Below are 14776 nucleotides of genomic sequence, written 5' to 3'. Positions count from 1 at the left end.
ACATTGAAGGCTGTGCTGTACGAAAAAGCTTTAAGCCAGCCTGGCGGTTCTGGAGCCTCCGGAGAGACAGGTGATACCACCTCTATGTCCTCAAAAGGAAAAGGGACAACTGCTCCGACCGCAACAAGCAGCGGGCTTGCTCATCCTTGCCGCCGCCAAAACCCGGCATAAAGGGTCTCCGAGCACGGTCTCAGTGCCTCTGCTATAGTCAAGGCCAGTACCTGCTCCGCCTCCTGACATCGGGTCAATCAAGACCACGACGCCGACGCCAAAACCCGGCATAAAGGGCCTCCGAGCACGGTCTCAGTGCCTCCGCCGTAGTCGAGGCCAGTACCTGCTCCGTCTCCTGACACTGGATCAATCAAGACCCCGACGCCGACGCCAGAACCCGGCGTAAAGGGCCTCCGAGCACGGTCTCAGTGCCTCCGCCATAGTCGAGTGTTCTCGAAGATGTTGGCCGACCGGACGGACTCAATTTTAATAACTCCGTGGTGGCCCACACAACCTTGGTTCACTTGCCCCTTTACTACGACGAGCCCAAGAGTATCTCCGCTTGGAATACCGGCCCAACCTACTCTCGCTTCACGACGAGCAAGTCCACCATCCCGAGATGCAAGCTCTCCCATTGGTGGCATGGAGGATTCAGTACTGAGGGCTCTTCCACCCAGTGTACAACAAATAATTAGGGCAGCGTAGAGACCGTCTACCCAGACGGCCCATGCTTACAATGGAACAAATTCCTTGCCTTCCTACAGACCAAGGACGTTCCACCAACCCGTGTCTCCATCCCAGTGGTTCTGGACTTCTGATGACACTGACTTGAACAGGTTTCTCTTTAAGTTTTATAAAATGTTACCTGTCTGCCATCTCCTCTCACTATTTGTTTAAGAACAAAGCCCCTTTGCTTAGAGACCCTCACATAGAGAGGTTCTTAAAGGATTCAATAACCTGCATCCACCGGCTGCGGTTCCTCCTCCGCAGTGGAGACTAGACACCGTCCTGGCGCATCTGGTGTCTAAACCCTTTCAACCCTTAGCTACTACGGATCTGAGACTCCCTACTTTGAAGGCAGCTTTCCTAGTAGCCATCACATCTGCCTGCCGGGCTGGTGAACTGTGTCCCCTCAGGGTGGATCAACCCTTTCTCCATTTCACAAGGGCAGGGTTGTTCTCCGTACAGACATCCCCCTCTTACCTAGAGTGTTGTCTGCCTTTCACATCAATCAGGACATTGTTTTGCCGACTCTGGCTCCTAATCCGACCACAGACTCTGAACGTCAGTTTCATGTCCTGGATGTCCAGAGGGCACTGCGTCCTACCTGGACAGAACATCTGCTTACAGACGCTCGGGGAAACTCTTGTTTGCTACTCTGAAGCCAAAAAAGGGCTGCCGGTTTCACCGCAGAGGTTCTTCAAATGGGTCGGCGACACCATCTGCCTCTGCTACGAACTGGCTGGGAAGCCCTTGCCAGGTTGGGTTAGAGCCCATGCAACTAGGGCGGTAGCCGCATCCTCAGCCTTCTTGATGGGTGATTCCCCCTTGAGGATGTGTACAAGGCTGCTGTCTGGTCCCAGCCTTTGACATTCTTCAGACGTTAAGGCTGGACGCCAGGGCCAGACAAGACGCAGGCTTTGGGAGGGCAGTGTTACTTTCTGCCATTCACTGAACCCACGGCATTGTTAATAGATACAAGGTGCTGGGTTACACTGTTTACTGATTGTTGATTTCATTGACTATGTTTGACACTCCCTCCTCCACTGACTACAGCTCGCTAGTCTAAACCCATTTGTGTGATTCGCAGAGACCACGAAGAAGAAGAACAGGTTGCTCACCTGTAACTGTGTTTCTTCGAGTGGTCATCTGCGAATTCACACAAACCCGCCCATCCATCCCCTCAGTGTCTGTTCATTTGACAACGCTTGTTGCCGCGCTGTTTGCGGCTCATTCGGAACTGAAGAGGAGCGGGCCACCAGGGGCCTTATATATGGGTGGGCGGGGCTACCGCCAAAAAGTTGCAGAAAGATACATTGCTTTCTGCCTGGAGATTCCAGAAGTTTCCGAGGATTGCTGCGCAGGCGCAGAATAAACCCATTTGTGTGAATTCGCAGATGACCACTCGAAGAAACACAGTTACAGGTGAGCAACCTGTTCTTCTTAGCCCACACTTCATTTCAGCAGCCTAATTAAGAAAGCCATTTTCTTGTTAAATCCTTGCAGAAACTTTATAATCTACTCTGCCTTTTGTCCTTTGGCCTAAGTATTTAATTCCATTTACTGTTTTAGGGTCCTTTTTATCACAGTTTCTTTTGCAGATGAAATGGAAATTCTTCACCTTATTATCAGATGCACAGGAAGATCCAAAATGTGCTGAATTTCACAGCAAATGCAATACTTAACTCAGGTCTTTCATGATTTTATCACACCAGCCTGCTGTCCCACCACAATCACACTAGTTTAAGAATGGATGCATACTGGTTTGGCATCAATCTTATTGCACTTTCCCCCATGATAGTGTTTTGGCAGTCCACGGTCATGTGATCTGCTTTTCACATTGCCAAAAATCCCTTTCCAGGTGGAAGGGGGGAACGAGCAATTGTGACTACGAAAAGCCTCCTGTCCTGAAGCTGTACACACAGCAGCCAACACTGGGAAGGTATTGGCAGCTGCATTCAGTGCTCTGCCCTCCCAAAGCATGGGGCTGCTGTTTTCACATCCACACAGCAGTCCTGTGCTTTGTGAGGTGGGTGAGTAATTGTGGCTGCCAACTGCCTCCCAAAGTTAACTGCTGTGTGGATGTGCACACAGGAGCTGGCTTTAGGAAGGTGTTAGCAGCAGTGACTGCTCTGAAGGAGGGAGAGAAGCAGAATCACACGCACCCACACCACATGACTGCTTGAGAAGCAGAACTGCAGAAGGGACTCATTGCACAAAGGCAGTAACAGAATAGCAGCACGATTGAGAGCCTACTGACTAGTTTTGCTTCTCAATTAAAAGGTGCACTACAGTAATGAATGGAATGCAGCAGCAGGACAAACATGACTTATGTGATAAATAGTGGCCAAAGGTGCTTTTGAAGTTCTGCTTCTATAACTTCGTGTGATGAAGTCCTAAGAAGCCATGTTTAAAGGACTATTTCATGCCTTCTTTTCTATTTTATAATGTAAATAGATACAGTATCTTTGCATCCTGCAAAGGAATGGCTATTCTCTGTTGTTAAAATACAGTTGGGTAGATGAGCAGAATCTATTTTACCAGTCCATTATCAACCAGATCCTGTTTAAAAGACGATATCTGCAGATTATACTTTTCTAGTGTAAGTTTGTACGTTCTTTTAGTGGATGAGCTACAAAGTAAAGACTGCTGCCTTTTATCCTCACAGAACAAGCCTTTCTTACTAAACCTCACCTGAGATTTTATGACAAAATCTTTAAAGAAAATTCAAGGTACTTTCACTTTAATATGGCTTGGGAATCTAGAGTTGTCCTTCATACATCTTAAGTGATGCTGTTCTTGGCCTATGCTATTCTTTCTGTTTTGAAACAGCAGCTGTCTATGACCCAATTCTGATTCATCAGGGAACCAGAAAAAGTACCATACTGTAAGTCCTAAAGAAATCCTTCAGTTGTGAGACACAAAATTGCAGCCTAATTAAGAAGCTTTCCTTGCTAGCCCCTCTGCATCCCTCTGGCTAGTATGGGTAAGTGAAATCAGTCCAGAACCAGAATATTTGTCACTGTCTCAGGAGATCAACCATTCCATAGGCGTCAATAGTAATAGTACAGACTGAGTACTCACTGGCCTCCAACACCCTAAGCCTGTGGTGGAGCAATGGCCATTGACAATTATAATGAAGACAAAATTAGTAACTTTATTTGAATTTCTACAAAAGAGACAATAGACATTTGTCACTGAAGTGTACAAGAAATTATTCTGTGCAGCAGTTAAAAATAAATCCACATTTGGCACTTTAATACCACATTTTATATTGATTACAGGTTGCAACTGCCATTTCATTCCTTCACAATGGCTGGACACTCCTGAAGATACTACTAGCTCCGATATTCTGAACACGGCAATAGAATTCTTTTCAAATTCAATATTTAGCTAAATCTTGCTCAGCTCTGATGTAAGGCTGTTCAGCTATCTCTTAGGTTTCCCAAAAGCCTTGCATAGGCCTGTAAAACAGCCCTTCAGCAAGAGGACAGAATTGTACTATCTTGTGAGATAGTGTAAGACATTTGTGTCTGTGTACCACAATGCCTTGTGAAACATTAAATAACTGAATTGGTGAACCAGAGCTTCAAGCTATCGCACACCAAAAGCAGCTTTGGCTCAAAGAGCAGGAGCCTGATGTACTGGAAAAGATACACCACTACCAGCCAGTGGCATAGGAAAATGGGGCATCTCTAGAGATGGGGTTTCTGTTTTCATGGAGCCCAGGGACACAAGTTCTTCTATGCTTGTTTCTAGAGAAAGTGTGTTGTCTAGAGTAGCTTGTATTCCAGAGATCTCCCACATTGGTGGTGCAGGTGGCTTCTTGAAGGTTGTACTGTCATTCATTTCAGAACTCTTTAACAACATGTTCTCAGTTAGTTTAGAGACCTTATCATCTTTGCATGGGGTAGAAGATTTGGTTTCACAGAATACATCTACTGTAGAACTGGCCTTGCTATTGTTCGCAGAACTCAAGTTTGACAAATCAAAGGTATACGGCTGGATTGGAGTTTTGCAGAATAATGCAGTGCCATCACCTGAAGCCTGCAGGTCATTCTTCATGCCATTCAGAGAAGTTTCAGTTACCTTTAGAGACAGAGAGCTATCTTTTGACATATTCTGTATTTTGTTCCATGCCTCTGTTCTGGGAATACTGTTCATTTCCAGGAGACAGCTGCTACCTGGAGAGAAGTTATAGCTCGAAGAGCTAATCAGAAAGCCATTTTCCATGATGTCTTTTAGTGACAAAGTACTAGCATTGCTTTGAAAAGACATCTTATGATTTCCAAGTGAATATGTTATTCTTTAGAAAACTAGTAGACCCTGCTGATAGAAACAAAACTTGGATTAGAAAGTAGTCTTAACAAGGGGCTACTACAGTTAATCATTTAAGCAACCGGTCATCTTCATGTACTTACCAGATTTGGACAATGGTTTGCTTTTCCTCAAACTGAAGGGCTCTTTACAGACACAGAAATAATAAAATCTATCAGAGACTTCCATTCTACAAATGGGATGCTCTTCTGGGTGGGCATATGGGGTGAAGGGAGCAATTTTTGCCAATTCCCCCTTCTTCCTACTGTCTCCAATGAATATTCAAGAGTGCATAGGGAACACCATGGAGAGAGAAATGGGCAAAAAATTATCTCCCACCTTTTATCCATGAAAATTTCCATTTTGTCAATTTCTGTGAACCATTATTAGGTTCTTCTAACAATATCCACCAGCTGTACTTTAGTAGCCAGATCTTAAGCATAGTTATGCAGGTGTGTATCTGTAAGAATGTAACCAGGGCATTATTTTCCAATGACAACAGGACAATTCCCTGTCCTGAAAAGCTTACAATCTAGAATTCAAGGAAAGAAACAAGGGGCAAGGTCAATTTACTATTGGTTGTAGTGTTAACGTAGGGTTACGTTTTCTCTGTCTCTTTTTTTAGTTTGAACAAAGAGTGCTGTGTAGTTTTCTCTACCAAGAAATTACTAAATTACTCCAATTTAGTAAGAGTCAAGAACCAAGACTTTCTCTGTACTCTTCCTACTTGCTCACCCCATTAATGTAATACAGATGTTATCATATATCTTAGTGCCTGAGGACCACAAAATAGCATCACCCTGTAGGCTTTCAGGCGTGGGAAGTACTGGTATACAATACCTCCAGGCTGCAAATGGTACAGGATATGGTACTCATACCACAATGAGCTGATTTAATACTACTGAGTCAATCCACATTATCCCAGTGCCAACAATGCATACGTATCCTACACTTTTAACTCAGCTGCAACTCCCTCAATGAACCTAGTTCACATGAATTAGCACATTAGAGTAGAAAATGAATGGCAGCAGTTATAATTAATGCTTGTAATGGTCAACAAAGAGGTTTCAAGTGATGATTGCTTCTCAGTCTTACCTCTCTGTTTGTGGTGACTGGGATTCTTCATTAATTTCAGGTCACTATGGATTATAGTAATATTACACCAGGACTAGTTACACATATATGCTCTTCTGCAGCTCCCTAGGGCAGTGCTTCCCAACCTTTTATGTGCCCCACATCCCTAGGAAATGTTAGATTAATTTTCACACACCCCTACAAAAACAGTATCACATTTGAAGATGAAGAAGTCTAATTTCTAATTTTTGAACCACAGACAATACTGCAGGTGACCAGACTGAATTATTATTTTTTTAAAAAAAAATCTTTTAACTCACTGCATAAAATGCAAATCGAAATTGAGCAATTATACTCTAATTTATTCAGAAAAAAATGAGTGGTGACTTGTGACTCAAGTCATTCTTTGTTGCACCCCCTGAAATTCATTCAGGCACCCAATGTTGAGAACCACTGCTCTAGAGGCATGCAACCACTTCTCTGGACTCTCTTGCTACAGTGTATTATCTTTATTTGCAAACATACATTTTTTTCCCAAACAGTACTCAACACTGAGTAAAGGACCTTCACAGCTGTATAACAACAGTAGCAAGTAAGGCATCATAAAGCCCAGGAGTTCTTTCAATTCTTAAAGTGAGAAAAGAAAAGTCTTTGAGAGGATAGTAAGGTTCAGTTCACCACTTCAAGAGAGCCAGCTACAATTCATGCAGCTCCTTTCTTTTCATGTGGCAGTACTTCCTTGCTAGGAAAGGAAAGTATTGTTGTCTGTAAGAATCTGAAGAACCACTATACTGAAAAAAACTACTATACTAAAAGAACTGATTTAGTCTTTTGAAAAGTCTGTGTCTGTGTGAAACGAACATTTTAAACAAGTGAAGGAGCAGAATTTCTAATGCAGGTGTTTACACATTTTGAACTCCCCTGAAAGAGTGGTGCTCTTTTATCTCTACACAAATCATAGCTAAAATGCACACAATCTAGCAGGAGCTAATGTACTTTCACTAGTTTAATCTAGAGTCAAGGAAACTGACTGCTACCTAGGAAACAGCAGCTCTTAGTATTCATACCCAAAGTATTTTCCCAACACAATGCATATGCCACTGAAACAAAACCAATATTTTAAAGAACTTTTGAACAAGAACTAATATAAAAGATCACTTAACAGTCCATTTATCAAAACAGTTTTCTATAAGAGTCACTCACTCTTTTCTTTTTCTCCAAAGTCTAACCCTTTCACCTGCAAGGCCTTCTGGTGAATCTTATACATCCTTTTCATAGACTGCAACACATTTTCTTAATTTTCTAATTAGTTATTTGCTAGAACAGCAAGGATGTTCTGAAGATAGCACCTGAAACAGTTTAGAGAAGAACATGAACTACAAGAACATGTGTAGCCATTTTGGCTCTACATATGGAGTCAGGATCTTTAAACCAACAGGGATAACAGTATGAACTGTATACAAGAAACTTCTACAACATCAAACTATTACTGTTCCCAAGAGCTTAATATATACCACCATTATGTCTTGTTTAGCCCCATATTGGGAGAAAGGTGGCATAGAAATTCAATATATAAATAAAATTCATGTTAATGCTTATAATAGACAGCTAATCATAATTAATACAAATAAAGAAATGATGCCTTTAAAAACTAGATCAACATGAAGTAATATTAATAGGTTTTGTTGTTACCTGACATACTTACCTACCTTGTTTCCTCCTGACAAATAAATGGATCAGTTAAGGGATGTATGATGGATTGATTAAGTCTCCTTTCAAAAATTTGACCTTTTAATTCTGTGCCTTTTATCAGCTGTATGGCTTGTAATAATACAACAGGTTTAATTTTTCATGGTGTGGCAATGCAAGGATTTAAGGTATACAAGGTTTATGATTCTAGGTTTAAGGCACTGATATTAATATATAATGCCCTTCTATACCACTCTCCTCTGTGTGTGTATGTGCCTTCAAGTTGCCTGTCAGTTTATGGCAATCTGATTAATTTCATAGGGTTTTCATAGGCAAGGAATATTCAGAGGAACTTTTGTCAGTTCCTTCCTCTGAAATATAGCCCACAATAACTGGTATTCACTGTGATCTCCCATCCAAGTACTACCCAGGGCTGACCCTATTTACCTTCTAAGATCAGATGGGATCTCATGTCTTTAGGCCATTGTCATCTTAAGGGAAGTATGTGGAGGAGCCTTCTTTACAGTGATAGCCACACTTTGTAGCATGTAGGGTAGTCAGGTGTAAAATTGAACAGGGTTTCTTCACCTCTAATAACGGTATGGGTATTCAGCAAACGGAAGTTACCATGCAAACTCCATCTGATGATAGCATCTCTTCTATACAACTGTTAAAGATGCAGAAGCTCTGTTCTCTTTTGCACTGTGTTATGTCACAGTACTGGTACATTACAGGTATTTACAGAACACATAAAGCTTTATTTTTTTATTTTTTGTTTGTTTGTTTGCAGTCTCTGTGCCTCACACAAATAGGTTATCCTGCACCTGGGTAGTGCACTGTTTTTGATTGGGAGGATGATGATTTTAGTGTTGTAAACAGCTTTATGTTTTTGTTTATATGAGAAATGGTTTAGTTATATGACAAAAAAAGTAAAAGGATTAATGCTATACCTGTTGTATGCCTTGCAATTATTAGTATTCTAGGGACCAGCCTTATTCAATCTATGACTTGTCAGATGTGTTGAACTACAGATCTCACTATGTACTTATGCAACATGTTCATGTTGGTAGTGAGTGATAGGAATTGTAGTGGAACATATCTGAAGGGCCTGGGTTGGGGAAGGTGGGCAGAAAAGGGAAAGCATACTTTAACTGTACCCTTAAACACAGACACATCAATTTGGAAGTGATTTAAGGTGCAAGCTATATAAGGCAGTTGTACAAGGCATCTCTCTGCCAAAGACTATGCTTAATTCTGAATGAACTGTTGCTTCTCCCAACTGCTTACTAAATTTATTTCTTTTTACAAAATGCACCTGCCTCTCAGTATGAAGCAGTTCAGTTGTGTATAAATCGTGAATACAACAACTTACAGAATTTCTCTTGTCATTCAGAAACATCAGAACTTGGAATGGCCATGCTGGCCTAGGGAGATTGTGAACTGTGATCCAAACAGTAACATTTCAGTAATTTGGTCCTATGCATGTTTGTTCAGAAGTATGTTTCACTAAATTCGCTACCTGAGGCTGAAGTATTGTGCACATGGAAACACTGTAGAGTTTTAAATGGGTTTGCCAAGTCTTATTGAACTCAATGGGTTTATTCTTTAGTAAGCATGCTTTGGTTATTAACTGATCTCCATGAGATCTACAGGAATAAGAAGTCTAAAAGGAAATTTGTTTTATATCAGTCTGTGCTGTTCTGCTCTAATCTAAACCATGGATTGTTGTATGTAGTATATCTGTCCCTCAATCTTAGTTGCTTTGACAATGTTGCCCTACCTTTAGCAAAGTAAAATTTGCCTGTTTATAAGGCACAACAGTGCCATCTAATGGTACTGACTATGAATGCCATATCTTGATAAAATGTGAATTTTTGATCTACGGCATATTGGTCGTTGGAATGTATCAGTTCTGTACTCAGTACCACAACAAGTATTCTTTAGCTAGGCTAATAAAAAACTTTATCTATTAATTTTAAAATTCTAGAAATTACAGAATTGGAGGATTAGATTTACACAACAGACTGAGAAAAGTGTATTTACTTGTAAGGAATGGATGGGTTTATTTTGGTCACAGACCAAAACATTTAACTGTAATGGGGGAAAGTGGGTTGTTCCTTGACATGCAAGTTGCAACTGAATGCTCCAGTGAGTACTACACTTCTATGCAGAGCTTGGAAAAGCTATTTTTTTTTATTACAACTCCTAGAAAGTTGCAGTTAGTGTGGCCAATAGCCATGCTGGCTGGGGATTCTGGGAACTGTAATGCAAAAAGTAACATTTCCAAGCTCTTATTGTCTGTGTTGGAATGCTGTGATATTTTGCCCCTCTGGAAGCAAATAGTATTTGTGTTGTTTGTGATTTCTTGCCTATAGAAAAATTTTCACTTGATGTATTTATGTAAAGCTGGCTGGGGGATGAAGTCATTCATACCTATTTTATCTGAACTGGGATGGCTGTGTTGGTCTTTATGATGGGGTAACCAGTCACCGGAAAAGTTATGATCCGCAGGAATACTTGGCTTGGGTGGGGGTAGTTACAGTATTTCAACAAACACAATAAAGGTGTCTTGTGGCACTTTATAAAGATTAAATTGCTTTATTTGGCATAAGCTTTTATGGACTTCTGCCTTCATCTGGTTGCAACTGCTGAAAACTGCTAAAAGCTCATGATAAATAAAATATGTTATTCTCCAAGGTGTTACAAGATTGCTTGTTGTCTTAGCCTGTTGCAGCAAACAGTGATAACCAAGAGTCACATGTGGCACTCAAAACAAATATACTGATTATCTCTTCTATCTTTCCACCTCTACAGCTACGAAAGAGGATGTTTCAGGCTGGCAGACTGTTATGCATGTGGATGGGTGGAAAGGTGTGGTCACTGTGGTCAGAGGACATTGAAATGCAACAAGGACTGTACATTGATATTACCTTTAACAGTGGTATCAACAGGCCAGTTAACACATGGAGTGATAAGCCCTTTGTTGCTGTTTTAAGTCACAGGAGAACTTCCTGATTAACTCTTATTCAGCTGTTTCACAACTTGGGATCTCTTGGAGGTTTTTTGCTTTTTCCTTTGTTCAAGGATAATCACCTTGAGACTCTTAGTGTTCTGGGAGACAGAAATGTTTCACCCCTCTAGGTTTTTCCCTTAATATTTCTAGTAATGAGGTCAGATATTTGGCTATTTATTCTTTTGTGTAGGGACAGGCCTCTTTTTGTTGTTGTGTGCCTTCCAGTCATTTCTGACTAGTGGCAACCCTAAGGCAAATCTATCATGGGGTTTTCTTGGCAGGGTTTCTTCAGCCATCCTAAAAAGCTGACTTGCCACAAACCAAATGGGTTTTCATAGCCGAGTGGGGATTTGAACCCTTGCCTTCCAATGTCCTAGTCCAATTTTCAAACCACGACACTACGCTGGCTCCCTGCATGCTGGGAAATGGGGGCACATAGTATATTGGAGATGAGCTGTTCTATGAAAGAACCCTCATGTTGTGGATGTTATTATTAAGTCCTTTGATACTATAGTTCCAAGATACACTGGGGACAGTTGGCATCAGGTCCGATTATCCTATTTTCTTCTCTGTTGCAGTCTTCTATTCCTGAGGAGCAACTTTTTAAAATAGAGATAGTTGGAGGTAAGCAAGCACAAGACTTGTTTATGTGTGTTGCTTGCCTTCAAGTAATTTCTAACTTATGGATACGCTAAGGTGAACCTATCATGGGCTTTTCAGGAGCTGAGGGTGTGTGACTTGCCCAAAGGTTTCATAGCCAAGCAGGATTTGGACCCTGTTCTCATAGCCCAACACACCACATTGGTTCTAAAGGCCTAGTAACCAAGGCTTAAAGAGATGTATCACTGTGCACAATGAGTTATGGGATCACTGACAATACAGTCAGCCCTTCAAATCCACATTTTTTTAATCCATGGATTCAACCATATATTCAAAAATATATATACATTTCAAAAAGCAAACCAAGATTTTGCTATTTACTAGAAGGGGCATCGTTTTATTATGCCATTATATATAAGGAGACTTGAGCATCCACAGATTTTGGTATCCATAGGGGATCTTGGAACCAAACCAGGGCCCACTGTATAGTTCAGTGATTTTTACCATAGGTCTGTTGTTCCTTCCAAGTGTTTTAAGCCTGGCTGTATCTATTAACCTGACACATTGTCTTTCTTGTCAATTTACCGGTTTGGCACAATTACTGAGCATTGCCATAACTTAGGGATTGGGAATTGTAGTCTTCTAGAAGTTGTAACCAGCCAATGGTGGTTTAAGTGTTGGGACTAGGACACTGGAGACCAGATTTCAAATCCCAGCAATGGAAATGCACTGGGTGACCTTGGGCAAGTCACACTCTTTCAGCCTCAGAGGAAGGCAAAGGCAAACCCTCACTGAACAAATCTTGTCAATAAAACCCTATGATGGGGTCAACCTATGGTTGCCATCAATTGGGAATGACTTGAAGGCACACAACAACAGCAACAACAACATGTTGTAGCACTGCAACTCCCATCACCACTAGCTGTGGCAGATAGGGCTGATGGCAGCTGCAGTCCAGCAACATCTGGAAGGCCTTTCATTCCTGAGCTAGACAAAGCAGTGCTGAAAATGTATATGTCAAAGGGAAAAAACTATTGTTTACACAAAAGGTAATTTTTCATTCATGCTACTGTGGACCAAACTGCATTGATCTGACAAAATACAGAGCAGCCATCAAGATATATTCTTAGCCTTGCAATACATTTTTTTTTCCTTTTGGATTTCCATTTTTGAATTAATCCATTTTTTTTAAAAAAAATACTATGCCATTCTGGGAACACCCATCTCTGGGGTTTGGTATATAAATACATTGAATATATAAATAATTGACTTATATCCTGCCTTTTCTCTTAAAAGGCAATTTACATTGCTTTTTTCTTCCTCCTGACAATTTTATCCTCACAACACAGTGAAGTAGGCTTTGTTGTTGTTGTGTGCCTCAAGTCATTTCTGCCTTATGATGATCTGTGGTGTGGTGTTTTGAGTGCTGGAGACCAGACTTCAATTTCCAGGTTGGTCATGAAACCCACTGAGTAACCTTGGGCACTCCACATGCTCTCACCCTCAGGGGAAGGCAATGGCAAACCACCTATGATCAAACCTTGCCAAGAAAATCCCATAACAGTGTTGCCCTGGAGGCAAAGTCAGCATGAGTCAGAAACAACTTAGAAGGCATGCAGCAACAACAATGAAGGTGAAGTGGTGTGCTGTGTGTGTGTTCTTGTTGTCTGCCTTCAAGTTGTTTTCGACTTATAGTGATCCTAAGGTGACCCTATTATGGGGTTTTCTAGGGCTGACCATGTGTGACTTGCCCAATATGAGATATATAATACGACTGTTGTTGTTGTGTGCCTTCAAGTTGTTTCTGACTTATGGCCATGCTAAAGCAACCCTATCATGAGTTTCCATGGCCAAGTGAGGATTCGAACTCTGGTCTCCCAGTTCATGAGATAAAATGTAATAATAAAACATTTTGGGACCGCTTTAACTGCCCTGGCTCAGTGCTAGGGAATACTGGGAATTGTAGTTTCTTGTGTCAGCAGAGCTCTCTGACAGAGAAGGCTAAATGTCTCCCAGAACTACAGTTCCCAGAATTCCATAGCACTTAGCCATGGCAGTTAAAGTGGTGTCAAACTAGATTATTTCTGCAGGGTGTATGCAGCCTTAAATCCCGCTCCAAACAGAGGACATTTTTGGAGTTCCTCCTGGACAAAAGGCTGAAATAGAGGACCTTTCCTGGAAAAAGGAAGAGGATGTCTGGTCGTATCCTAGTCGATAGCAACTAAGGAGGATTTTGTTTATTATGTTATTTTAAATATATATATATATATATATATATAGCATTATTGTGCTATTATAATATTGTTGTTAATAATAATAATATCATTATTGGGATATTCTAATGTTAATAATTTATTATAATTGTAATAGATTATTATTAATATATTTAATAAAATATATAAAATATATTATATACATTTATATATATCATTATTTGCTATTATAATATTGTTGTTAATGATAATATATTATCATTATTGTGCTATTATGTTATTGAAATAATAATAATAGTATTTATTTATTTATATTCCACTTTTTCTCAAAGGAATCAAAGCGGATTACAGCAATAAAATAACATACAATTTAAGAAATACAATTAAAAGCTCCATAGCCCCCAGCCCTCCTCCCAAATTATAAAAACATTAATCAACCCCTAAAAAGAAAATTTAAGACATTCCAACACAGTACAGTAAAAGAAAAATATAATAGAGTATTTATTTATTATTAAATATATTATTATTATTAAATATATTATCATGATTGTGCCTTTATAATGTTGTTAATAGTTTATTATAATTATGACTATAATAGATTATTTATTATTATTAAATATATTATGATTGTGCCTTTATAATGTTGTTAATAATTTATTATAATTATAATAGATTTTATTATTATTATTATTATTAATTATATTATTACTCTTCCTATTAACAACATTATAATAGCACAATATTGTATTATCATTATTAACAGCAAAAACATAATAGCTAAAGCATAATAATGCTATTATAATTATTGTTGCTGTTATTATTATTATTATTATTATTATCTGGAGACATCCTTTCTTCTTTGAAGTTCTCCTTTGGAGAGGAAGAAGGAAACCAAGGAAGAAGAAGGAGAGGCTATTTTTCCCAACTTGCCCGCGCGCGCCACTTTCGCCCCGCTCCTTTTTTCCCTTCTCCTCCTCCTCCTCCTTCTTTTTACTCCTCTGGCCCAATAAAAATACTTGGTTTCTCGTCCGCCTCGCGTACGTTGACGTCACGGCGCCGGAAAAGGTGGCTCGGAGAGTGGCTGGGGCCGCCTTGGCGCGAGATAGGAAAGTGCCTTTTGGAATCCCAGGGCGCGCGCGCCAGCTAAGCTGAGCTAAGC

At 40.3% G+C, this 14776-nt stretch overlaps 1 protein-coding gene across 1 annotated transcript; it reads right to left on the bottom strand.

Moving 5' to 3' along the window:
- Nucleotides 1-4332: 4332 nt before the first annotated feature.
- Nucleotides 4333-4989, bottom strand: LOC149315757 (uncharacterized). Its single transcript, XM_089518538.1, has one exon. It carries the CDS (start codon nt 4987-4989, stop codon nt 4333-4335), a length of 657 nt encoding a protein of 218 aa, XP_089374664.1.
- Nucleotides 4990-14776: the final 9787 nt, after the last annotated feature.

The sequence above is a fragment of the Sceloporus occidentalis genome, unplaced genomic scaffold (genome assembly GCF_023333645.1).
Source record: "Sceloporus occidentalis isolate IW3139 unplaced genomic scaffold, rSceOcc1.0.p SCAF_3, whole genome shotgun sequence".
NCBI classification, from domain to species: Eukaryota; Metazoa; Chordata; class Lepidosauria; order Squamata; family Phrynosomatidae; genus Sceloporus; species Sceloporus occidentalis.
The sequence above is the reverse complement of the archived record's forward strand: the minus strand, read 5'-3'. Positions and strand labels throughout refer to the sequence as shown.